This window comes from Squalius cephalus (assembly GCF_949319135.1).
Source record: "Squalius cephalus genome assembly, chromosome: 10".
In the NCBI taxonomy this organism is placed as follows: domain Eukaryota; kingdom Metazoa; phylum Chordata; class Actinopteri; order Cypriniformes; family Leuciscidae; genus Squalius; species Squalius cephalus.
In genome coordinates, this window is record NC_137131.1 from 10,530,502 (window position 1) to 10,557,847 (window position 27,346).

The window sequence follows — 27,346 nt, forward strand, 5'->3', positions numbered from 1 at the left end:
TCAATCTTCAGGCTCCACCACGAGAACTTCTTATCATTACCATGAGCCTTAAATCCCTCTGACTCCCAGATTTTGTGAAGACCATCTATGTCAGTGACATGAGTCACCTCTGAGATGTGAAATTTAGCGGGGGTTGGATAGTTTGGGATGCTTCTAGTCAGATAATCATGTATTTTTAGTTCATAGTTTCTTCCCAATTCTTTGAAGTCACACAGTATTTGTTCTACATTAGTATCATCCTGACGTCTATTAATGGAGAGTTAATCGAAATAACACATCTGAAATATTTCATGTATTGGGTAAATAACTTTGGGTTAAATTATTGTGAAGATGGATATACAGGAATATAAATGCAGTGAAAGTGAAGTGAATAATGACATTATACTGGGGTGGATCAGCATAAGCAGAAAATCAATATGATGATGGATTTTCAATTGTACATGAGGAGTACATGCTCAAGCTATGGTTGAAATGGAATTGACTAACTTAATATCCAATTTAATACTCATTTATGTATTACACATTCATTTCTTATCTAAAAATATATTTTCAGTTGCAAAATGCAAAACATTACCAAAGAATTCATGCATCACTTAATTTAGTAACTGAATAAAATGTAATGCTGTTCAAGAAAATATTTACACACACACAAAAAAAACGACACATACACAACTGTTAACAGGCTCATTTCGTTCATAAAATCTCAAATTTATTGGAATGAAAGACATTCTCTTTGAGCACATCCCAGCATTAAGATAACATGTACAATCAAGTCAACGACAACATTTCCGTAAACAAGAAAGCCATGGAGGGGACAAAAAAAAAAGAGAATTTAGTAGTTCAATGTCAAGCTGGGAAATTTCTTCATTCCTCAACATTCCAAATATGAGTTTACATTCTGAATTAAATATCGACATTCTCTTATCATCTGAAGGCAAAGTACAGCTGTAGCCCATTCATATTAACAGCCAGTGGCTTACTGTACCTGCTCAACTAATTTTTATTAAAATACATTTATATAAAAAAAGAAAATTCTTTACTTAAAATAATTGTATCACACTGTTATACTCTATATAATAATTCCATTTAAAATATAAAATCATATCAGTATATATCTACACAAAGTGCAACTGTAAATAAAGTGTTATTTCACTGAGGTTAAAAACACAAACATATTTTTACCTCTTTCAGTGCAGAAACTACTGTGGGAGTTTTAAAAGTGTGGGGAGGTAGTATAAGGAGATGGCTTATTACTGGGACTTGTGACCAGAAAGGGTCTTCAAATGAAAGCCTGAAAAGTCCAGTTTACCCTCAACCCTTGTGCCTCAAATGACCGGTGAGCTAAAAGCCATTTAGATGGTGCATCGAACCGAAATTTCAACCAGTCATTTCAGACTTTGAAATGGTGGTAAAAACACTTAGAACAGAGTTCATACTTATCCATCAGTGTCCCTGGTGACCTAACCACATAGAAGCCTTTTATTGCTCAATATTAACACGTTTCAATACAACACACTCAATAAAAATAGACAAGTCTGTCTACTGAATAAGGACTAATTTGGTTCATGGCCATGTTGGTCTAATGTAACTGATGGCTATTTATACTGGCACAAAAATAGATCAAACTGAGGTTATTATTCTGATCAGCCATTTGGCTTAAACACACATACTTATTGTGTATGTTTAGACGATGAACAAAGCACACATATACAGTAATATCTATAGCAAGTATTATACTTAAAATGAGAACATTTAAACAACTCTATTATTCAAAAATGAGAACCAGACAATTACAAAAAAGTTAAATAAAAATAAATGTACACTACAGCACAGCACAGAGACCTATATGTCTGTTAAAACTCAGCTAAAACTTAAAAAGAACCTGGATTTGGTAGGAGAATATGTTGCACATATGCACATACACACACTGACACACCAATATATCTCACACAGCTATACATAAACAGTGTGAGAAACAGTGGAAAGGAGTGAACTAATATCTGTGTGTTTTTAGCACATGGCCGCTTCTCTAAGTCAGCTGAATTTCAGACAACTGACGCCAAGAATGTAATTTCTTCTTTCTGTGGAGTTACTTCACGGAACCTCCTGTGTCAAGAGAAAAACACACAGATAAAGAAAGATAAAATCACCCAACAAAACTTTTTAGCAGTTTAAAACCCAGTTTGTTATCTAACAATCATCTGGTCATATTATGCCCTTTTAAAGTTCTAAAGTGGGTCTATTAGAATAGGTTTTCATGCTTAAATGTTCACATATTTTACATTATTGCGGCACCTCTCTTCCCTGTCTGTCAGTAACACTTTGTTTAGTTCCGGTCTCTTTCAAGCCCCTCCTTCAGAAAAGCACAATGTGCTCTGATTGGTCAGTTGGACCAGTGTGTTGTGATTGGTCAACTGCTTTAAGCACGTTTTGGAAATGACATGCCTCTTACCATAACCACGTTAGATCCGGGGTGGAAAAAAACAACTCTGGGATATGGCGATAACACACTACTAAGGCAACTAACCCAGGCCTTGCCCCTTTTTTGTGTATGCCTTAGGGGGGAATTTTTTAAATGAAGAATATTGTGACGTGTACGTTCCCAGAAGAAAAATCAAGACTCGAGAAGTTTCAGGGAGTTCAGAAACAGTGCTCACTGATACAGAGAATAACTCTATTTTGAGTGGCCTTTGTGCTTTATAACATTGGAAACCTTTTTCATGCTCAAAAAGCAACATTACACACTAAAGAAAGTTGAAAATGTACAAAAGCATAATAGGTCCCTTTTAACATAGAAAAGTATTAGACACAAGGGTAAGAAAGGAAATTCAAGGAGCCAACACTTAAAAGGATGGAAAGAGAGAGTCCTTGCCTTTTTATGTGTGCTTGAACGCTGTGTGTCCTTTTGATTGGAATTGAGGGATTTCCATACAGTGGTTTTAGACATTTCATCAGATATGTTAATATCAGAGGGATCGTTCCTGGACAACAGGTGGACACAGTCGAGGAGAGGAGGGGTGAGGGCAGGAGAAGGGGACAAACAGAAAGGTGAGTGTTAGTACGTACACATTCACAGATACACAGTGGACATTGTGGTGTCTAAGCTTATTTTGTGAGTCTGACTGTTGGACGGGGCCCAAGGGTTTACGGGAAGCCACAGTGTTTGCATAGAGCTTCTGATAGCAGTGTGGTACCTGGGGTCTGGTGTTTTAGGTGAGTGTAGAGGTTTGCTCTCCAATGGGATCTGCACTGTGTCTTTGTCTTCTGATTTGTCAGAGTCATCCACCAGCATCTCCTGTGATTCCTGCTACTCATAAACACATACATACAGCCTCCTTCATTGTATTACATGTGACAAACCACAATGCAAGGTTGGGTTGATGTATTATTTTTCAGTTTACATGCATAAATAGCCTGATTTTTTTTGAAAGATCATGTTAGGGTTGTTCAGGGTGGAGTCCTGGGTACTGATAATTTAATAGTTTAATAATTTAATAGTATGTGGAACTGTAAATAAGTGAAAAATAAACATTTCAAATAGTAGTGGTTCATGATTTTTTTAAAATATTTTTAATTTTATTATGTTGCATTGTTAATCCAAAATGGTGTAAAAATTTTGCTCAAAAATGAGTCAAGAAGGGATCAAATTGATAGCCATAACTACTTCCGGTTAATTTGTTATCCCTGAAAAGGAAAGTTTTGTTGAGCACTTTGCATTGTGGGATTCAGTATTATGTTGTATATTGTATCTTTTTGGCAAAATGTTAAATGTTACATTTTCTGCCCATAAAGAAATTTACAACAATGCACATTATACATACTGCATAGTATAGAAAGTAGTGTTTCTATTACTACTTGGTGTATGTCCTTTTACCTGGATGGATTTAAAAATATTGATTGTTTGGATACCCTTCGCTTTATTAAACTCTGCATATGATTCACAAACCTCCACTGCCTTTTTGGAATCATCATCCAGCTTCTTCTTCTTACTCTCAGGCATCAGATCGTCAAGGTAACTAAGCTCCCGATTGGAAAAAAAACAGTCCAGCAGCTTACGGATGAACACTAATGCCAGCACCTGCAGGAAATAAACACACTTATGCCACTGTTATTACTATATTACACCCATAGTTTTTAAATCAACCTTTATCACTGTTCCTGTGGCTAAAACAGTTAAGCAATGCATGAACTAATAAAAATGTACTGTATACTTCGAATGCTTTGGATAAAAGTATCTGTCAAATATATAAATGTAAACTAATACACATAATGATTATTTCACACCAGTGTTCACTAGAAATGTACAAAAAAGCAACGTTTTATTCTAGTATTAAATTGTTAAGGAAGTTTAAACACCCCTAACATTAAAAGTATGTACTTTGTTTTGGGTCGTACCATCATAGGGAAGACGATTGCGGCAGGGGAGGTTTTGATGACCCAGAGCAGCACAAGGCAGGTAAGTTGGGTTAGAGTGAACAGGTGGACTTTCCTCAGAGGAACGTGACGTAGATAAATAAAGTCTGGCTGGTGCTTCGCTGGCATGCCAAACAACTTCAGACGGTCAAAGAACTGAGCAAAACAGGACAGAGAAAGATGACAAGTAACTGACATGTCACTGTATACACATCTATGTTTAGTGTCAGATGAATGTCTCTACCTGAATGCCTTTCAGAGATGAGGCGCCCATATAAAGAAAAACACCATAGAGAACTGGCATGGGAATGAACTGTAAAACAAGATATTTTGTTATCTAATGCAATGACATTAAGTATGTCTCATTTAAGTAGGCCACATATTATATGTAACTACAGATTTTGTACCTGTAATGCCCCAGTCATGAACACAGAGCAGCCCATCAGTAGAAAAATGACCAGACCAGTCAGCCTTTGCTCTCTAATTCCCAGAAATCGAGGTTGCTCTCCAGGGGCGGAGCTTTCAGACTCCAGCTTCAGGCTGTTGACGTGGGAAATTGACAGGACGGTTGCTGCGACAAACCAGGGCAACCCCATTATAGAACATACGGCTAGCATCACTCCAACCATCAGAAGATCCAAATGGTACCCGCAGCCTTTCTGTGTGGAGGAAATAGAGCACATACTGATCACACACACATATGATCAGCAGAGACACACACACATCCTCTGTAAAGGCTACTTTAAAAAATATACATACTAGAAGTTTGTGCTCCTTGCGGTTTATTATGACGGCGGTGATCTGTTGGTCCATGAAGATGAGGATGGTGCAGAGAAGAGCTGGTATTGAGGCAGCCAACACAGTCCACCATGGGTTTCGACCAATGGGGTTAATTAGCCAACCCCGGTCATCACGTGTGGGCTGTAAACACAAGGAGAAATTTAACAAAATAGCACAGTAATCATACTTTCTCCATAGTATTACTGATCCTTTTTTATGTGAGGCAGACTTTTATATAGAGTTTTATATATCTTTGCTAGTATTACCTTATGAAACTAACACATTGTCCAGCGTCACATGATCCTTACAAAATCATTTTAAAATGCTGATTTGTCACAAAGTAGTTGTTACGATTCCTGTTTCAGGACTCTTATTTTGATATGTATTTTCCACTCCCATTGTTCCTGTGTTTGCCTTGTTTCCTTAGCTCCCTGGTTTGTTTCCTTGGTTATCCTTGTTTGTTGCTATAGTGATTAATTACCATAACCTGTCCCTTGTTAGCCCCTTGATATCTTCTATCTATAGTGCATGGATTTTCCTATGTTCTTTGTCTGGTGTTGTCCTTTGTCCTTTGCATTCAAGCCATGTTGTAATTACCGTAAATAAAGCTCTGTATACTTTTGAATCACTCGCATGGAACTTTGATGTCATGATCGGTCCAAATCGTAGCTCTCAGAAAATTATGAGTTTACACGTTGTAATTACAAGTTAAGCATGTGAAGGCTTTTTACAGGTGAGAATTGTTATGGCAATTGAACATGGCATAAAATAATCTTTACTCTCCATCTTCTCAGAAACATCACAAGTTACAGTAGAAGTATTTAGGGTCAATTTTCAGCAATTTATTGCGTCATTGTTTAATAAAAGTATTTATATGTTAAAAAAGATATTATTCATATCCTAAAAAAATCTTACTGGCCCTAAACAATAGCGTAGATTGATATTACGCTATTAAATTGAGATGCTAAATTGTTCGTAGGTGTGAATGTGTGTGTATGTGTGTGAGAGTCCCAAGCCATGTAATTGGGGGTTGGGCAAAGACCTGGCAACCTACCCCAATTCAATCTAAATAGAGGAATATGTGTTAACTATGAATCAGTCCAGCTCAATTGTTCATATAAATCACTGTCCGCACACAGCGCATGTATCTGGATTAGCCTGGGGTATAAACTCAATTCCAAGACTCAGCATTGTCTTATCATCTAATCTGTCACTGCAGGGGTGCCACTCTAATCTACTCATATGAACAAATGTTCCTAGAAACAAGATGTGAACAAATTGCACAAAAACAGGACTGTTGTGGATTATGATTGGACAGAAAATAACTGACTGAAGACTGAAGCAGTGCATTCATGACTGTAAGGTAAGCTTTGAATGAAAAAGCTTCCAAAACAGAGCTGTTAGAAAGAACTTAGAGAACTCAAAGCATTCAGGAGAGCTTTTCCTCTTTACTGCCCCGCACAGATGTTTCCTTTTGGGTACCAATGGGTAACAATTTGATTAGCAGCTATTTTGGTTTATTTGTCCAATTTATATTTGATCATATATTGAAAATGTGAGATTTGAATTATTATAGAACAGGCTTCATATATAAATATATAAACAAATGAGCAAAAGTTATAGTAAAAATTATATGGTAAAGATATGTTTCAGTTTTTCGGTTTAATTTAATGATTAAATTATTCAATGACCACTTTTTATTTTGATTGGCTTGGCATTTTTTATTTATTTTTTATTAGGATTAAAATAAATATACCTCAAATATGTATGGATATATTGTGTGGAATATTATGAACACATTACTTCAATCCAGTATATACATTTTATTTCTGAAATAGTAATAACTGCAAAGATTTTCAAGTAAAAGGGATGCTGATCATGATACTGAGGAGGACATTTTGGAAATTATATTAAAAGTCCTTCCTGAAGAGCATGGATATTCCACCAGGGGGCAGAAGACATGTACTGTCCTACACAGTATACCAGTATTTTTAATCAAAGTATTTAAATCCTTAGAAAGCCATTTACCAAATGTAATACATACAGCGTTATATGGCTAAATATGCAAACACCAGTGTGTGTGTTTGTGTGCACATTTGATTATTGATTCCTACCTTGAATTTGTCGGGCACTTGTAATTTTTGGGATGGAACTCCAATGATATAATCAATCAGGACCATGAAAACAATGGTGAGGAACACAGCAAAATCGCTGATCACTGACCGTACCTACATCACAAAAACAAATGAATACACACTTTGCATTTATTGTATACAAAATCACACAGTGTATGCAAAACATATGCAACAACAGTATTTTAGCCTCACCCGTGTTGGGAAGTATCTGCTAGTCTTGAACTGTTTCAGGAAGCTAGACAGGAAAACGGTACCGAAAAACAAGATGGCTGACCAGAAGAGAACATCAGGGGTGTAGGGACCATGGTGTCCACACGTCGATCCAATAAACTGCCCCTGGAGATCTAAACACTCCTACTCACAAACACACACAAAGTTTGGCTCATATTTAACTGAACTGGCAGCCCAGACGCTGACTCAGTTGTGAAAATAGGATTAGCACTAAATGCGATCTGTGTGAGACTACACTGTGAAATAACATTGCACTGCAGTAATGGGACGAGAATTGAATAACAGGACTCCTCCAACTGTATATTGTGTGTCTTTTCACAGCATGATGATGTAAGATGATGTACATGACAATGTGAGGCTGTTGAGAAGTTAAAAGTGAGATAAATTACATTTAAAGGAATCTTTTGTCTTATTAAGATTTACACTTAAAGACATATACAGGGTATGATCAAAATCACCTAGTCTAGTCTAGACTCTAGTCATATCAGTGGTCTAACCAAAAGCGTGAGTTGCAAAAGTTGCTTTTGCATGATGATGCATCCACACCAGTAGGTGCCAGTAAAAGTAAGTCTTAGACTGTTGTTGTATCAGCCAGCTAAACAAAAAATGACATAGTGTACTTTTAAGGAAAGACCATGTAAGAATGTTTTAAGAATGTTTTAGTTTTCAGTAGTTTGACTAGACTGTGTGTAAGGATTGTGGGAGGTTGAAGTACCGTTACAGTGAGGTTGCTCCATGGCACTGCAGAGGCTGTGACGTTCCACTGATTCCACAGTTCTAGTGTTTTATTACTGGGATTATCAGGCTCTGCACACCTACAGCTGATGGTAAAATGTGTGTTCACAAACAGGTATTCCAGTCTTAATTTCTCATTGATGTCTTAATTAATTATTAACATCTAAGAACACAAAATTAGAAACCCAGGATATTTCCTGAGATCCAACTTGCATAGGTGTCTGTATATATGAGTTTATATACTTACTAGGCCAGTGTTAGTTTGTCCAGGTTGCCATGTCTGTTGATCGGGTACAGTTCTCCAAGATGGAAAAGTTTCTCCAGTGCTTCGTAAATAAAGATAAGGCAGATGAGCGAAGCAAAAGCTTCCTCTGTAAAACGTGTGATGTAACAGACCAAGGAGCTGGCATCCGTTGCAACAAGAATCAGACACAAGAAAGCTGTCCACAGACCAATACAAGTACGCAGGGACAGGTACGAGAGGTCGAAGTCTCTACAGGGACAGAAACAGTAGAGTGGGTTAAGATCTGATTGTCTATGATATATTTATGGCACAATATTAGGAGTGAGGCTAAATGAATAAATGAATACTAAATTGATATAGAAGATATATTGTAAATATATATTCTACATCCGCTACAATGAACTGTATGTTTTTAAAAGAAAATTATTATTAGACTATAACAGAATAATACAATATTTTAATATTAATCATTTAAGAATTATTAATTAATTTGTATATAATATATAATACATAATTATTTTAAATTATTTTAACAAATGTATTAAAATCACAATAACCAATTAATTTTTTTTCTGGGTAAGAAAGTGAATGATTAGTTAATAATTAAAGATGTATATTATTAATACTTGGTCTGGTCTGTACTGACTTGCAGAACTTGAAGAGAATCTTTTCAAACACAAGGACGGGTCCAGTGCTTCCCAGTATAGTTAGCGGCTGCCCAGCAAACAGAGAGTATGCTACTCCAGTCATAGATGCTCCTAACAGAGACTCAATCGCACTCTGACACACACACACACACACACATACACATGACTGCTGTGTTTTGCATTATAAACATATTTGTACATGACTTTGCCTAATAGACCACACAGAAACAAAACTGTGCGTGTTTGCGTACTTACAATGCGTCCCTCTGTAGCCTCTCCCAGAAGCCCTCCAAACGTGATAACAGGTGACATGCAGGCACAGTACAGAAACAGAAAAGAAGCTACACACTGCAAACTCAGACCATCTTTATAATCACTCAGATAAAATGGAGCTTTTCTCTTCACATCCAGAATCAGTCCGCCAAACAGCCTACAGAGAGAGTAAAGAGAAGGAGAGAAATATATATTTCCACAAATTTCTATTGTTTCCATACTGAACTCGTAACATTTCTATCCACTAAATATGCTTTTGTTATATTTTCTGGTTTCTGATGATTTCTGGTTTTAATATCCTGGTGAGGATATCTGGTTCCCAAAATGTAGGCCTAGTTAAAACCTGACCCACACACCTTCCAGTTCTCTGTAGTTCTGGTCCATGGTGTTCCCCATGCTGCTCTTCCTCAACAGGAACCACTGTTCCGTTCGGCACTCCCGGCATCTTTCTTTTCTCCTATTCCGAAAGAGAAATAGATACATCACAACAGATAATCAATCACTTAAGCCTCACTTTAAAAAGTGTGTTTTTCCATACCTGTGATGGGACACTTTTAGGAGGTTCTATGCGTATAGAAGGGTCCCATTCTCCTGGAGGCAAAACTGTCACTTGATCCAGAAACTCATCAATACCAGCCAACAAATCATTCCTGTCCTTGGCCTTGTATGCAACATCATGGAAAATCTAAATGATAGAGGAAAGAAAATATATTAAATTGAAAAGAAGAATTTAGAAGTTTTAATTTAATCTACAAAATGGTGTTTCTGAGAACGTAAGGACTGGGGTTAATGCATTAATATCCAATGAGAAAATGCTATGATACTGATACACTGTATGTCTAGTTCTGCATTGACCTCATCGGTCATGATGGTGGCCATAGAGCGACCGATCTCATGGTACTGCTGGGCTTTTCCATCTGGACCAAGCAAAATGAACAAGAATCTGCAGAGTAAAGAATGATTTTGATCATTCTGTTGCAGTGGATTTATCAGCTCCATGCATGCATTTGCAAACAAACAGTTTATACCTAGTGGGAATGGGAACTTCAGTGAGCCCTGTGAGCAGTACAGCAGGAGACAGGCGAACAAATGCAACGATGGATCTCTCTAAAAAGTCCAGCTCTCCAACCAGCACATTAGAAGCTTCAGCCCCAGTTGGGATCTTTTTCATGAAATGTGTGTCAACCTACGGAAAGAGAATCATTGCAGTGTTATTTTTGTGTTATTTATATACTATTATAGTACGTATTCATAGCTTTTATTTTCATTTATTTATTTTCAGTACTAAAAAATCCTTTTCCATTTTACTAGTATTTTAGCTTAACTTATTTTTTATTTAATTTTTATTAATTTAGCACTTCAACTTAAACATATGTTATTTCTAATATAATTGCCAGGGCAAAAGTGTTTCAGCCTTTATTGAGATAGTGAAGACAGGAAGCAAAGTGGGATCAGGAAAGGTCCGCGACCCAGAACTCGATCTCGGGTCACCCGAAGTGCAACCGCACAACATGTCAGAGCGCTGCCCATGAGGCTATCAGCTCCAACGTTTATGTTTTACATGTAATATTTTTTTTTCTCCTATTTTACTTCAACTTTATTTCATTTATAATATATAAATAACTCATGTAGAACTCTATCAGTGGCTATTCCAGTCACTGTTCGTTTCAGTCAGGGTGACAGTTAGATTGAAGAACAGCAGGTGTGTAATCTGATTGGGGCCGCCTCTCAGCCATCCTCACAGTCACTCTAAATGTCTGACATCTGGCTCATTACAGTTCATTTCCTTTTTCCTGATCAGTAGCATAACATTACACAAACAAGCTGCAGTACCTCTAAGGATCACCAGATGACAGTGTTTGTGTGTACGTGTGGGTGCATTTGTCCCAGAGGTTCTTGGTAATCGATACATTGCCTGCCTCCAGTGCGCAATCAGAATAGAAACAGAAATAAACAGATTGAACCTGCTTGTTTCAATGGGTTGTCTTGCACTTGCACCATCTTTCCTCTCTTTTTTTATACTATTTCTTTGTTGACCGGTCCATTTCACAAATTATCCATTTTACTAGATCTGTTTTCTCTGAAAATAGGATGCAGGACAGGTTTTTAACATAATTGTTTTTTCTTAATTTCTGGGGGTAAACAGAATGCCATAGAATGAGGCCATAGAACGCTCTGTCTGAATTTGCTATACACAGTTTGCATAGCAAACATTAGTGATATTGTGTACATTTTTATTCCCACAAACGTGTGTATCTCTTATTTGGTATTTTTTTATTTGCAGTTTGATAAAAATGTATCTTCCAAATTAGTCTTGATGTTGTGGTTCAAGTACCTTGGTGAGATCCTGGCCATTATCCGGTGCTACACTATTCTTTACATCTGGGTTTGTAGGTGGAGGCTGAGGAGAGGTGGCAGGACCTGAGAGATACAATAAAACATGATAAATATCTTATATCCACAGCATCCTAAAATATACCACATGAATCAGTTATGCATTATTCCCCAGTGAATACCAAATAAATGTGTTTAGAGTAATCTAAAATTAAAAATGGAAATTTATAGTTCTGAAATAAAGATCATAAAAGTATAAAATAAAATGTTTGAAAGTATAACAATAAAACTTAAATATTAGGTGTTAGTATGAGACTGAGATGTTAGAATCACTTATCAACCAAGTTATATCCACTCTTTCATCTCCAATCATGAGCATGCAAACAGAGTCAACCAGTTCATTTTCATATAATACCCACAAGGATACCACACAGGACGTCATTAATGCACCAGAAGTAGTTCCGACCACCAAATAATGATTTGAATGAGGACATTCTGTTTACAGAATAATTCATAACAGAAAAAAAAATTTGCTTTGCATTTCTCCTGTGGTATCTTTCAGAACAATAGCCCAATTGACTTCCTTTGTAAATGCATTACTATAAACACACCTTTTACGAAATCAGAATGATTTAATTCTATCCACAGAGCTAAGGTTGTTTAACCAAAAATATTCCTTTATAATGCACATGTAAAATGTGCAGTTCAGCTCACCCGTTTTATCCATAGAGTGAGGTTCACTCTGTCTCCTGCCAGACTCGGTGAGGGATTTGACCATAGGCAGCAGGTTGTTCCTCTTTTTGTCGCTCTGGTGATGATGCCTCTTCAGAAGTGCCTCTCGAACCTTCATTCTTACACTGTCATCCAGTTCATGAGCTGCCTCCTGATGGTCAAGCACCAAATCTACACACAACAAATTATACATGAAATGTACATCAGACAATGTATATACAGAACAATATTAAATAATTTAAAGTGACAATGTCTTGTTTTTCAAGATTTCACTGTATGGTGATGATGATCAACCTATTTAGGACTGAAAATGTTGTATTCCAGCATGCTAAATATTGCAGTACTTTTACTAACTCTCACATTCTCTTATTCTTTGAAACCTCCCACAATTCCAGTTGGAGCTGATGCAGCACTGTTAATCTGCATCACTCACTTCTTTCCTCCGCTCCAACCTTTACAGTGTAATTAATCTCTCAGGCTCTCCCTGTCCTTCTCTTTCTCCGGCATTAATCTTGTTCCTACCACTGCTGCAACATTGATCAAAACAGTCATGCCTCATTGAGACACAGGTTAAATTATCAGTATGTTAGACTTTAATGGCCCATGTATGAATTAGGTATTCAAACTTTGTTGCATGGTTGCAGCCAACTTTGATGGGAACTTCTGACTCAAATATTCACAGTTATTGCTGACTTCTATGTGATATTTAAATTTTAATGATTAAATTAAATATAGTTGTCTATTGTTATCTGAAAAGTGATGTGTGTAATGAGTGCCACTAGTGGCACCAAACGGAATTGCAAATATTACTATTGTTTCTGGTGCGATTCCCAAAAGGACAACTATGATTGCAGTTTCCATTGAACTCTGTTGGTAACGACGGAAATTGCGACCATAGTTGGCTTTCGGAAACGCATCCCAGGTTGTCCAGACCCAACTTATGTAGTGGACATTTCAAGCCATTCAAACATGCACAACTGTAAAAGAACTGCCACAGTTTTTACACTCTTTTAAAAATCAACCTAACAAATGCAACTTTTATAGTTGTCTCTGCACATTAAATGAGATTTTAACACTGAAGAATTTACACATTTAACCTTTAATCGAAATTTTTCCTTCTTTCATTTAAGGGCTGCTAACAGCCATACCTCTTTTATCAAACTAAGTACCTATGGATGTAATGAGTGTTTGCGTTTGTCTATCACCAGCATGAGTGGGAGTGTGAGGTTGCAGTACGTGTGAAGTTACAGGTGGGCCTAAAATACTGCAGGACAAACACTTGTCACACTGCTGTACTTTTCCTCAGTAAAAATGTGTACTGAATAAATATAACTTTGTCAGGCTCAATCAGATCGTGTTAAAGAGGACCTATTATGCTTTTTTACATTTTCAACTTTCTTTAGTATGCTGTTTGAGCATGAAAAAGTCACTCCAAAGAGAGTTATTCTTTATATCAGTGAGCACTGTTTCTGAATTCCCTGAAACGCCTCGATTATAGAGTTTTGAGTTTTCCTCTGTCACAATATTCCTTATTTAAATCATTCCTGCCCAATGCATACACAAAAAAGGGGCGGAGCCTGGTTGAGTTGCCTTAGTAGTGTGTTGTCACCATGTCCAAGAGATGCTGTTATGGTAAGGGGTGTCACATTTCCAAAACACGCTCGAAGTGGTTGGCCAATCACAACATTGGTCCAGCTGACCAATCAAAGCGATTCATAGAGACCGGAACTAAACAGAGCGTCACTGACAGACTGCCTGTAAAGCTATTCTAGAAGACCCCAAAACTAAAACTTTGCAAAAGGGCATAATATGACCTCTTTAAGTCAAATTCATGTTGAGCAAGCATTTAATATACTGACATTTTGTTAATCTGATACAACAATACCATTAAAAAAGGTGTAATGTGTTATATATTTTCAATGTTAAAGTTCGTCCTTTCCCAGTTAAACGTGCCAAGCACCATACCCACTGATTTCTGACTGACCTGCAATTTCCTCGATACAGTTGGCCTTCATGTCCAATAGGACAGTTCCATTTATGATGCAGCTTCGTAACTCAAACAGGCTATGGAGAGAGAGTGTAGCTACGTATGGCTTACTCCACCTCTCCCCGCCATCTTCCACATCCTCCTCAAATTTTAGCCACCTGAGAAGTATTAAAGAAAAAAGAGACTCACATAGACAGTCTCTTACTTTGAGTAGTATAGTACCAAAAAGAACATAATAATGTAACGTAATAGATATTTAATATTTTCCAAGTAATATTTTGCACATATTTATAATATAATTTTATACAATAAATGGGGTATTTATGCATGGCAATAAATAGCTGCCTTTTAAATATTAAGATGGGGGTCCCAAGCATGTGGATGTTCATATTTTGGGGTCTGTGCCATCTAAAAGATTCAAAACCCCTGAGTTAACCTACTTTTTAGCACTGAATATCCTGTTGCAGGATAGGAGATGTGTTGACATTAAGAAACATATTCTTACCTAGCAGTTTCCTTCCACTCCGCATCTTTGCCACCTTTAACACAGATTTCGTCAAGTTCTGTAAAGAGCTCATGTGCCACATGCTCATCATCCTCTTCAGTGCCCAGAATAAACTGAACCCTCTGGGATGGAGTATCTGAGAAAGAGAGATAGGAAGAATGAGAGACACAGACAAGAGTATATTTGTAAAACTTTTTCATTTTCACTGTGAGAGAGGAAACAGAGGAAGGAAGCACAGTAAACAAAAGTCTCACCGGAGCAATTTTCAGTGTTTGTTGTCATAAATATGAGTTCATGCTTTTAGAATTTGAGGGTTCAAGGGGATAATGCTGAGAGGATGCAGGGTAAGTAGGGTAATGAACCTTTTTATGATACAGTTGATACCCTGTGCTTCGGAAAGATTCATTTAACCTTAACTATCTGTCAATCTGTTTCTTAGCTTTGTAGATTTTCAGTGACTCTCTGTGTTTGCTATCCCAATGGCTTACATTTTTGACAGTTTATTACACGACTCTGTGGAATACTTGATTCTGATTGGTCAATCACGCCCAGTATGTTATTCCCAGATAACAACTGCTGAAAACAGATAACGCAGGCTCATCCGGGTTACTGAAGTCAGCAGCGCTATACGCTTGCTAGGAGCGGTTTTTCTTCGTGGAAGTTTTGCTTTTGGTGAGCTAATAAAATATTAAAACTCATTCGAATCAATATTTTGTGTACAGTTATTTAAAGGGGGGGTGAAATGCTCATTTTCACTCAATCTCCTGTTAATCTTGAGTACCTATAGAGTAGTATTGCATCCTTCATATCTCCAAAAAGTCTATAGTTTAATTATATTTATAAAAGAAAGATAGGCTGTACCGAGTCTTTCCAGAAAAAAACGAGCAGCTGGAGGCGGGCCGTGTGGGCGAAGCTAAAGCTGTGCTAACGCGCCGAGCTAACAACACACAGAGACATTTGTTCAACAGTTTTACTTACCGCCCGGTTCCAACGCACGACCGCGAACCTTTATCATTGTGACTGTTCGATCCTTAAGCATTAGACGATCTGCAAATCCGTCGATCTGGGCTTTGTTTATAAAACAATCATCGTCGAAATGCAGGGAACAAACAGTCTTGCACAACCTCCGTTGATGATGCTCTGAAAAAACAAACTCCATCCACTGGTCCCTTAGCGCTGGGTTCTTTGGGAATCTGTGCAGGGATGTCTTGCCCTGGCAACCAAAAACCCACTTCTTTGGTGACATTGACTTCCCTAAAGCCGAGCAGAGCGCTTTGATGGGCGTACTGCTTTCGCTTTCTTCTCTCTCTGGTCTACGGTTGCGCGCGCGCCCGCGTCCTCCCGGAGAGGTGCCCTTAGGACCCGTATAAGGAAATTCCGCTACATCTGACGTCACACATGCCCATACTCGAAAAAAACTTTCCGAAACTTGTGACAAACCGAAAGGAGCATTTTTGGAACAGAAATACTCCTTCAAACGTACAATTTAATTTTTTAAACTTTGTCCATGTTTAGCATGGGAATCCAACTCTTTAACAGTGTAAAAAACTCAGTATGCATGAAATAGCATTTCACTCCCCCTTTAATTATACCATCCAGTATTGTGGACTCGCTCTATCTTGTTTCATACACACGCAGCTGCTGCCATTTTGTGACTGTTGTTTTGTACACGGTTGGATTATAGGATAACAAACAGGTAAGATTTTAAAAGTTGAATTTGAAATAAATATCTCTATCCCCATAATTATTTATGAGGCGAAATGCTGTGTAATAAGTGGTATGACTGTATACCGTATCCCTTAAATGTCCGTCTAGTTTGAACTTGCCGCGCTAGCAACTGCTCTCTCCGCGGAAGCTTTGTTTTTAAAGAGCTAATATAAAATTTAAACTCAGATGAGTTTTTTGTGTCTAATTTATTCACTTACATGGCAAGTAGCCATGTAATAAGCGGGATAATGTACATCCAGCCGGTTGTTATCTGAGATTAAACCCCTTCAGGTTTATGCTTGGCGAAAATATATAAAGTAACTGGGAATATTGTGTAAGTTACTCAGTATTAACTAACTTATTTTCCACTTGATTGCTTTATAAAAGCAATATCACATATAATTCATTTAATTCTCCAGATTCACCTTCCTGCGAACAAACCTACAAGCGATTGCTTGACTTGTTACCCAGGCTGTTGTTGTTCTCACCGTGTGACGCTGAGGTACTTTCTGTGTTCCCGTCTTCCTGAGTTACGCTTTCAGCCCTCATTCTCTCAGATCTCCTGCGGTGTTTGGAGCTGTGTGGCCGGTGATGACGGTGAGACTCCCTGCCCATGGGCATCCGCACACCCACAAACAAAGTCCTGTGACCTGAGAAAAGTGATAGAGGGATGATTTTTTTTCCAGTTAATATTACTGTATTGAGCTGTGAGCTATATCACATGAATAACTGAATGTGTGTGTGTGATTATGTACAAACCCTCTAGCTCTTCTTTCTCATAATGGATATTCAGAACTGAGCTGGTGCCACCATGGTCCACCACTGCTTCCTCATCAGGCCTCTGAAAGACACATGCTTACTTAGTAAAATGAGTGTGTAAATAAGTACATACAGTACCATAGACTTCCTAACACTAAATAATTATTTTTCATTAAAAACAGTAGGCCTATTGTTTATTTGTGTTTTTTCTATTTGTGGATTTCACACAAACGTATCATTGTGGGGACTTCCCATTGATTTCTGATGTTTATATACATTTTAATCCCCTCAACCTTATGCTGAAACTTTTCATTTTCACATATTAATATTATTCACTATGTATTCTTAATTTCAGGTTTCACCATCTTTGTGGAAATACATGGTCCCCACAAATAAAGCAAGATTGTTTGTGTGATTTGTTAGGAGTCCTGGCCTTGTCTGGGTGGGAGGGGAGCTTTAACTGCTTTGCCCTGAAAAATTTTGGTTTTGTATTTGTCTTCATATTTAATGTATTGTATTGTTTACTTGGTCTGTAATCTGTGTTGTGTCAGGAATTTTTGAAGGAATTGATATTGTTTTGTTTATTTTTCATTAATAATGTTTTTTTCATTTTGCACGTAATTTGTTATTATCAGAAGTTGAGTTTGTTTTTATCTAGACAATTCAGTTTTTTCTGATTATTGAAATAAAATATTTGTTTTTATCCACGTCTCCACCCTCATATGGTGAGAACGAACTTGGCCGTCTCCACTTTTATTGGGCGGGCATATCCATAGGTGTATTCCTAAGGTGGCGTAGTGGGTGATCAGAGTATTAAGGGGTTGGGCTGTATTGAGGAATGGCTGTCAATTATTATTGCAGTTAGTTTAAAAGGTAAACTTGGTCCCCTCAGTCCGAAGTATAATTTCCATTCCCTTTGTACTTTGTAAATTACTTTTAGGCCACACACAATTAATTTAAATCTGAATTTATCAGACAACAGCATTTCATATGAGGGTCCTTTCTTTGAGCAGTGCTCAGATGATAAATGTGTTTGAGGGAAAAACAGACTTACAGGGCTGGGCATGAATAAGCTGACATTTACTGTTCTAAGCAAAGTTGTGTTGTTCTGCTTTCTTATCAAGCTTCAAGGGTTCAAATCACAATTTTTAGTCACCTACTTTATTTCCATGAGGTCTTGTCATGTTTTGTTGTTGTTGCATAGTCATAATTTATAACATAAACATTAATTTTACATTGCCATTTTCCACTTTCTCTCTGACCCTTATTAGAAGTAAAGTGATCTTTAAAACACATGTATGTTTTTAATTTAATTTCATTTATGAAAGTTACAAAAGGTTTTTACAGTACAGTACATCACAGGACTGCTAATAAAAAGATCTTTATCAAAAGATAATTCGATTTTTTTCTTCACCATTTGACCCTTAATCAGATAAATTAAAAGAGGCAACTTAAAAATATTACCAAATTAAAACTTTCACAAGCTTTCATCGTAGTTTTAACAATTTTCACTCTAGAGTCCAAGGGTGTCAAATTCAGTTCCTGTCCAGCAGGTTTTAGCTCCATTGCTAATTAAACACACAAATGACCTAATCAAGGTCTTCAGGGTTATTCTAGAAACTTCCAGGTAGGTGTTTTGGAGCTGGTTAGAGCTAAACTCTGTAGGACAGAGTTTGACACATGCTCTAGAGTCTCTATATGGGAGGCCGTGTGGGACAAAACACATCAAAACACTTATGTATGGTGCCTGAGAAAAACACGCTGTCCTAATTCATCACTATCTGTTATCAGATGAGATGTTGTCAGACATTATGTCAGTGTAATTATTCTAACGTTATTTTCTTGTTATGAAGTAAAAAGTCTCTCACCTCAGAAAAAACTAACTGTCCTGTCCAGTCAGATGTTTATACCGTGCTGAGTGTGCACGCGCCTCGCAAATGCGGAGGCTTCCGCTATGAAATCACGAGCATTAAACTTCGTAGACGTTGTAAATTAGTAATTCATTGTATTAGTATTACCAAAAAGTTCCAATAAATTGAGTAACGGGTACATATGTCTGGGAAGGATGCAGGTATGATGTTCATTCTATTAATCAGGATTAGTGTCCAAATTGAATTAATAGTTTATGTTAGTATTGTTTATTTACCGTGGTATCTGTAGTTTCCAAAATACGACTTTATTTTCACTTATTTTGTTATTTTCTATGTTTTTAATGACCGTGATGGCTCATACCAACTTACTAATTTTATTTATTAACTAAAACTAGTTTGGGACTGCCATAGCCTTGCCTTACTTGTTCATCATTGTTATTGATTTTCTTACACTTTATGTGTATGTTGTGTGTGGCAACATTTTTGTGAAATAAATTTGCTTGGTTTTTAAAAGCAAATTTATATTTGGTCAAAATTTAACTGATTGACTCTGGAAACCTATGACACAAAATAATACATGTAACGTTACAGTAGGCTAGATGAATATTGCAAGATCCTGTGACAGTTTTGTTATGTTATGAAGACATCCAAAATAGATGCTCAGTGGCACATTTAATTAAATAAAGTAATATAAAATAAACTTGCCTATATAAGCATAAGATCTTCTTGCCTGACTTGTGATTGCCTGTGCCCAGTACCTCTAAACAGACAGAGGCCACTGATATTTATTTGGCTTCCTATTCTTCACTTCCTTCTTTACATTTGTCTCTGTTTGTGTGTGTGTGTATGTACGCGTGTGTGAAATATATCCCACTGGGATGCTGCTATCTTTCCATGACAGAGATGATTCATCAATGTGTTTTCACGTCTGTCCTCTGCAGGAACACAAGCCTATAATTCAAATAAATCCATCTGAACATTTTGTGCTTAAAAAAAAAAAAAAAAAAAAAGCAAATCAGAAGGTGCAGATATTCTCACGGACTAAACAGTGCAGTACAATAATAATAGATTCAAGTGAAAGGATTCCTTGAGTGAACCCATTTGCTTTAAAATGATCTATGAGAGCATTACTTGTTGACTGCAATACTTGGAAATGTTGCTCTGTTCTGTTTTAGCTTGAGGCTTCTGTATGTTTAATCTGTGAGGTATTGATTGACAGTTGTGTGTGGATCAGCATTGAGGTCATTCTTTACATTGTGTGTCACAACAAAAACACCAGTAGTTTTCCATTTTAGAGGATCCGTCTTGTTTCCAACATCCCAACTAATATATAATTATCCTACACTCATCTTATCAAGGTCCTCCAGAACAGTAATTATTACAGGCTTAAGAACAATTGCATAAAATGATGAAAGTTTCTTAGCTTCCCTAACCTAATAATATTTTTAACATGCATTTCCAGGTAATAGATGTTACATGGCTGCAATGTGACATGAATATACCTCACTTCTATGTGTTGTAGGCTACAGCAACCGCCAAAGTATTTTTGTGAATGTTTAGTGGTAGTGCTTTAAAATGGATGACTTTAAATGTATATAAAATAGTAGAAATATAGGCCTATTTTAAATTGACTGGATAAATATACAGTAAACCTCAATAATCAACTGGTTGTTTATCAGTGTATTTGTTCTCTTTCTCTTTGTTTTATTCTATTGTTATGCAATCCTAATCATAATTAAATTACAGTCTTAAACAGAGGGAAGTCATAAAATGTCTCATTCAGACTGCCATGTTGCCCTTGTCATGAATCATCTGAGTAGTTATTGTCATTAAAACACTTACCCAGGGGGCAGGAGAAAATAGAGATGTAGCTATCAGAACATATTAATTAATTTTTTATCATCTCCTCTGTGCTACTGTTTTCCTACTCCTCCTCTCTCAATCTCTCCTTGTCTTTCTCCCTTTATTGGTCTGACATGAGCATATACCCTAATCAAAATAATAACAGAACACTTGAGCTGACTAGACCGCTCCTGTGTCACCTAGTTACCTGTCTGTGTGTACAGTATGTGTGTCACTCACAAAGAGATTTTCCACTGGCAAAATGACCTCTTCTTACCTCTCCTTATCACCAGGCAACAATTATACAGTCCCTGATCAAAGACAAGAAACGTCTGTACTTTATGGAAACCTTGATTGCGACTTTATTTCTCTTCTATCTTGCAATAGTGAGCTATGAAAACAGTTGCGAGACAGAAAGTCAGAAATGTATTTCTTGTCATTTTTATAGCCCACATTGTGACTTCATATCTCACAAATGTGACTGGGCCAGTAAATTATACTATTACTCAGCAAGGATGCATTTAATTGATCATAACAGTTAAGAGACTTATAATGTTACAAAAGATTTCTACTTCAAATAAACGCTGTCCTTTTTAACTTTCTATTCATCAACAATCCTGAAAAAAAAAATGTATCACAGTTTCCACAAAAATATTTTTCCACAATACCTTTTGAACAGTAGAGTATATATTTATTTCGCACAGTGTGACTGTACATCCCACTTTATTTCTAATTTTAAACTTAAAATTACTCGGAGGCAGAAATATAATTAATAAATAATTCCTAGTTTATAGAGGACACTACAGTGTGTGCTGGTGCACATGTGTCGCTTAGGCTGCGGGTATACATGTATATTGCCCTTTTGCCTTCAAAGGTCACATGGGCTATTTTCTTGCTCTTCCTCCTCCTCTTCCTCACTCGCTCTCCAGCACATTGCTTTGACAGTTATGTTAGTAATCTTGACACAGACCACTACCCCTGCCACTACCAGATGCTCTTGTCTGCCTGCACAGATACACTGACACATGCACATACAGTAGACACGCACAAACCATAACATAATTTCCTCTCTGAAGTGATTGCTTTATGTTGTTCGAAAGTGAGGGGCAGAGTGTATGTTATTGATTGATTACTTTTAATTTTTCAATAAACCACTAAAAGCATACTTTTGGGAGGGATGGTCAACCCTGCAGTATGAGTAACTCTCCATGTACTAACAGTATTTAGACTAGGAATTAAAGAATTGTGGTAAGAGTGAGAATGACTCATTCATTAGTCAATACCATCTCACCCTTCCTATCACAATAATATTTTGTATGACATCATGTTCATCAGGGGCATATTTTTTTAAAACAAAGGGTAGTTTATGTGTGGTTGCATAACAATATGTGCATTTGTATTACCGTGTGTGACAAGTTTTTGTGTTTTTATTTCAAAATACACAAGATTTTCCTCAAATAGCACATAACAATGGCTTTAGTTCACAGACTTTACAGTGTATGTGTATGTGTGAGTACTTGTTCATGCAGCAGTAATAAAAAAGTACCATGGTATTACCATGCACTTGTACATGGTACCATGTTAATAATATGTTTTGGCATGTCAGTCAAAGGAAATACCATGGTATTCTTTGAAGTACAGTGTAAAATGCCATTGAGATTAAATCACTGAGTACCATTCAAGTGCAATGGTATTACCTATCGTCTGATATCGTCACTGTACCATAAAACCTGGACAATATGTTTTGTAATGGTGTCTCTGTATTTTTTTATTTTTTTATGGTCACATTATATTTGTATTCATCAGTTGAAGGAAATATTATATGTCACTGCTGGATGTTTGAATTCCTCAAATTTTTGTTTATACAGAACTGAACAACCATATTAAAGATTCTTATTATTTTATATTATAATTATATTAAAATATACATTAAGAGGCTAATGCTATTGTAGTGTCACATATAATGGTGGTGTAACTATCATGCATTATTTTCAGTTAAACTTAAACCCTAGACAAAGAAAATTGAACGGATGTAAGCAAAGTACCTTATGTAACTATTCATGTTCTCTGAAATCTCTTTAAAAAATGACAGTCAGAAACAAAAGTGACCAAATGAGAGAAAGAGAGACATTGAAAGGCGTGAAGAGAGCACAGCATTAGACAGATAGTGATAACAAAATTTGGAAATTTAAAGGCAATGTATCTCTAAGCCAGAACATTGTTAAAGATTTTCTTACAATAATAAATATAAAGGGCTTGAATAGAAAGAGATATCATCATGGGCAAAAGTATTGGGACTGTAATGACATCGCATTCTACTAAATATGAAGTTGGTCCCCCTTTGTAGCTATAACAACATCCACTTGTCTTAAAAGGCTTTCCACAAGATTTTGGAGTGGTTTTCTGTGGAAATTTTTGCCCATTCGTCCAGTAGAGCATTTGTGAGGTCAGGCACTGATGTTGGACCTGGCTCGCAATCTCCGTTCCAGTTCATCCCAACAGTGTTCGATGGGGTTGAGGTCATGGGCTCAGTGTGGGCCAGTCAAGTTCTTCCACACCAAACTCATTCAACCATGTCTTTATGGACTCATTCAACCATGTCTTTGTTCACGGGGGCACAGTCATGCTGGAATAAAAAAGGTCCTTCGCCAATCTGTTCCCACAAAGTTAGAAAACATGGCATTGTCCAAAATGTCTTGGTATGCTGAATCATTAAGATTTCCTTTCACTAGAAGTAAGGGGCCAAACCCAACCCCTGAAAAACAGCCCCATCCCATTAACCCTCCTCCACCAAACTTTACAGTTGTCACAATGCTGTCAAGCAAGTAGCCAAATGTTCTCCTGGTATCCGCCAAACCCAAACTCGAGATTCGTCACTCCACAGAACACGTTTTCACGATGCTTGGCATTGTACTTGGTGATGTGAGGCTTGCTTGCAGCTTCTCGCCCATGGCAACCCATTCCACAAAGCTCCCGCCACACAGGTTTTTTGCTGATATTAAGGCCAGTGGAAGTTTAAAACTCATCAGCTATGGAATCAGGGTTGGTGACTTTATGAGGTCTTCTACTTCGTGGCTGAGTTCCTAAACACTTCGTCTGCAATAATACCACTTACAGTTGCTAGTGGAATATCTGGCAGGGGAGAAATTTCATGAACTGACTTATTGCAAAGGTGGCATTCTATCACACTATGCTTGAGTTTACTGAGCACTTCAGAACGACCCATTTTTTTCACAAATGTTTGTAAATGCAGACTGCATGGTTAGGTGCTTGATTTTATACACCTGTGGTAATGGGTCTAATTGAAACACTTGAATTTAATAATTAAGAGATGTGTCCCAATACTTTTGTATATTTATATTTATTTATTTACACACAAACTTGATTGGTTCGCTATCTTTGTGGGGACTATCCATAGACGTAATGGTTTTTATACTGTACAGACTGTATATTCTATCCCCTTACACTTACCCTACCCCTAAACCTACCAATCACAGAAAACTTTTTGCATTTTTACATTTAAAAGAAAATCTCATTCTGTATGATTTATAAGCTTGTTTCCGCATGGGGACCTAAAGTCAGTGTGCATTCAGGTTGAAGTCCCCAACAGGATAGAAAAACAAACGCACACACACACACACAGTATATATATTTTTTCACAGTTCACAGGTGTATTTATCTTTGCAAAATTGACACTGTAAGCATGCAGTAGTTTTATCATAAATGAAGAATGAAGATGACCGTTTTTGTTATTTAGCTTATTAGTGCTCATTAGTGTTTAAAAAATCTGTTTTAAAACTTTTCATGTTAAATCTTTGATCGAAATGATCTTTTGAATGCATTACATAAAATCTCGCAGGATCATAGGTATAGAAATAGTATTTCTCTAGAAAAACAACTGACGTATGAAAAGAAATCTGGAAAGTTTCAGGCTGCAATTAATGTAATGGACATATTGAGTCAAGTCAGATGTGTGGAAAAAAAGGCAGACAGTTCTGAATGGTTTGCTCACATTCACTCTCTCTACTTAGAGTGTCTGTATAAACACACGTTTTTCAACAAATGGAAAAACTATCGATCAGTTTCTCTGAGGCTTTACACATGCTCTTTATCTCAGTCACTATCCACTGGATGATAAAGTTTTCTCATATTCAGAAGTACCTTTGGGTAAACTCTATTCTCATAATTTTATTTTACATAATATTCTTTTCCCCTTTTTGTCTCATTTTGAATCCATCAAGCAGTTGTTATGAAACTTCTGAAAGGAATAGATCACCCAAAAAAATAAGTGTTATCAAACTAATTCATACGACTTGTATGCTATTGTATATTCTAAATCTTTTAAGTTATTATTCGCTTAAAATCTTGACAATTGCTCTAACTTTCCTTGGCGCATTCATGAGAGAAGCAGCAATGCCAGATTTATCAACAAATGTTCTTTTGAGACACATTTTATCAATGAATCAGTTGATCTGACTCAATGATCCAGCTGTAGTTGTTAATAACCCACTTGAAAGGGAAATCAATCAATAATGACTGTTCTGTCTGTTCGTTGCACACACAAAGCCATTGTATGGATTCAGAAGAATTGGAATGTAGCACACAAGTATATGGGTGACTTTTATGATACTTTTGCATCTTTTTTTTAAAGCTCAAGTGCACATTAAGTTTGTTGTAACTGTATGTACAAGAGTGACCAATATATTATTCAAATGTTTTCCTTTTTTGTTCCACAGATGAAAGTCAGACGGGTTTGAAATGACATGAGGGTGAGTAAAAGATGGATTTTTATTTATGGGTGAATTAATCCTTTACTTTGGCGCTGAATAACTGCACCAATAACACTGTTGCCGAGAGAGTGAGTGTGTGAGAGAGAGAGAGAGAGAGAGAGAGAGAGAGAGAGAGAGAGAGAGAGAGGATGGCGTCAAGGTCATTTGAGGGTAACGGGGTACACTGGCAGTAAGAGCGCCCCAAAGGAAGCCATATTTTGCACAATAATCCTATTAGATGCAACCCTATCAAATGCTGAAAGCTTTAATTTCTCAATCAATTTACGATGCTATACGCGCAGCTTCTTGGTGCATTAGTATAATGGATTGTAAATTATACATTATGTGCTATTTCTATCCAGCGCTCTCATACTCAACCCATTGCAAAAACCCAGTGCGGATCCCTCCGCAAGAACGCCTTCCCCAAGACAAGCTCAAAGTCAATTGACGCGAATAATAAACGAATGATGCGAGCTGTTGTCCCTGGCAATATGAATACTGCTGCAGCACGTGCCTGTAACGCTGCAATAATACACATCCACGCGCGGAGCACAATGAGATAATATCGCATAATAATCTGTTAAAATCTATACATGTAAAAAAAAATTAGGAACGGTCTGCTTTTAAAGGGAATAGCAATTATACACCATAAGTGCAGCGTCGATAATATATTTGTGGCAATGGGGGCGAGAGGGAACACACAGTACTATTGATCCCTGCACTAATGGGGCGCCCGGATGTGTTTGTAGGCTATTCCATTTGAGATTAAAAGGCAATCTTAGGTTTGATTTATGATTTATGACATAATATGGTAAGTGAGATACACAACAGCACACTGCAGATTGTTTGCTACAGCAGATACCGTATACTAAGATAGCCTACTGGAGGAATAAACCAAATAAATAGACATGTGCAATAAACTTATGTGCTATTTCTATCCTGCGCTCTCATACTCAACCCATTACAAAATGACAGTGCGGATCCCTCTGCAAGAACGCCCATCAGCCTTCCCCCAGACATACGGGGAGAAATTCGTATTAAATAATTGAACTACCTGATAGCTCAGCATGCTCTCCTGGTCGCTGTTTTCGGCAGGCATGGTTAACTCCGGTTTAAAGCAGAGTCGATTGCAGCTTCCACAGAAAGAATACAGCGACGCGGCTCAGATAACAGTTCCTATTGAGAAACTCCAGATCAATTGATGCATATATAGGATTAGAGCGGGAGACATTAAGTAGCCTATTCTTGATCCCGTCTGAAACACGTTGAGGGATACACACGCACTCGTCCTGTGTACACTTTAATGCTGTTGTTAGGCGCGCGCTCTCCAGGACTTGGAAAGAGGTACAGACCGTGGCAGCATCATATGTCGTCCAGCCAAT

General features: G+C 37.1%; 2 protein-coding genes across 7 annotated transcripts in view; one reads left to right on the forward strand and one right to left on the reverse strand.

Moving 5' to 3' along the window:
- Window positions 1-677: 677 nt before the first annotated feature.
- On the reverse strand, window positions 678-27,290 carry slc4a8 (solute carrier family 4 member 8). Of its 3 annotated transcripts, none has more exons than XM_079884560.1 (25): window positions 27,019-27,147; window positions 17,483-17,564; window positions 17,212-17,373; window positions 15,017-15,152; window positions 14,509-14,669; window positions 12,507-12,695; window positions 11,794-11,879; window positions 10,487-10,644; window positions 10,314-10,401; window positions 9,997-10,143; window positions 9,815-9,915; window positions 9,441-9,615; window positions 9,185-9,318; window positions 8,542-8,787; window positions 8,275-8,380; window positions 7,521-7,682; window positions 7,308-7,421; window positions 5,173-5,334; window positions 4,821-5,072; window positions 4,658-4,726; window positions 4,396-4,569; window positions 3,947-4,078; window positions 3,195-3,307; window positions 2,873-2,981; window positions 678-2,106 (listed from the first exon to the last, which is right to left on the reverse strand). In XM_079884560.1, the coding sequence occupies exons 1-25, from the start codon at window positions 27,061-27,063 to the stop codon at window positions 2,095-2,097; spliced, it is 3,315 nt and encodes a 1,104-aa protein (XP_079740686.1). In that variant the 5' UTR covers window positions 27,064-27,147; the 3' UTR covers window positions 678-2,094. The 3 variants fall into 3 exon arrangements, with proteins under 3 accessions (XP_079740686.1, XP_079740688.1, XP_079740687.1); XM_079884561.1 differs by having other exon boundaries at window positions 679-2,106; window positions 3,195-3,304; XM_079884562.1 differs by lacking the exon at window positions 2,873-2,981 and having other exon boundaries at window positions 27,019-27,290.
- The window catches only part of ttll3 (tubulin tyrosine ligase-like family, member 3), a 36,812-nt gene continuing 15,845 nt past the window's right edge, over window positions 6,380-27,346 (forward strand). For 2 of the 4 annotated variants that reach the window (XM_079884574.1, XM_079884575.1), the window contains exons 1-2: window positions 6,406-6,556; window positions 25,932-25,964. The gene's annotated coding sequence lies outside the window, so the exon portion shown is untranslated. Of the gene's footprint in view, window positions 6,557-25,931; window positions 25,965-27,346 lie in introns of all 4 variants that reach the window. The other 2 variants (XM_079884573.1, XM_079884576.1) reach the window with 2 other exon arrangements.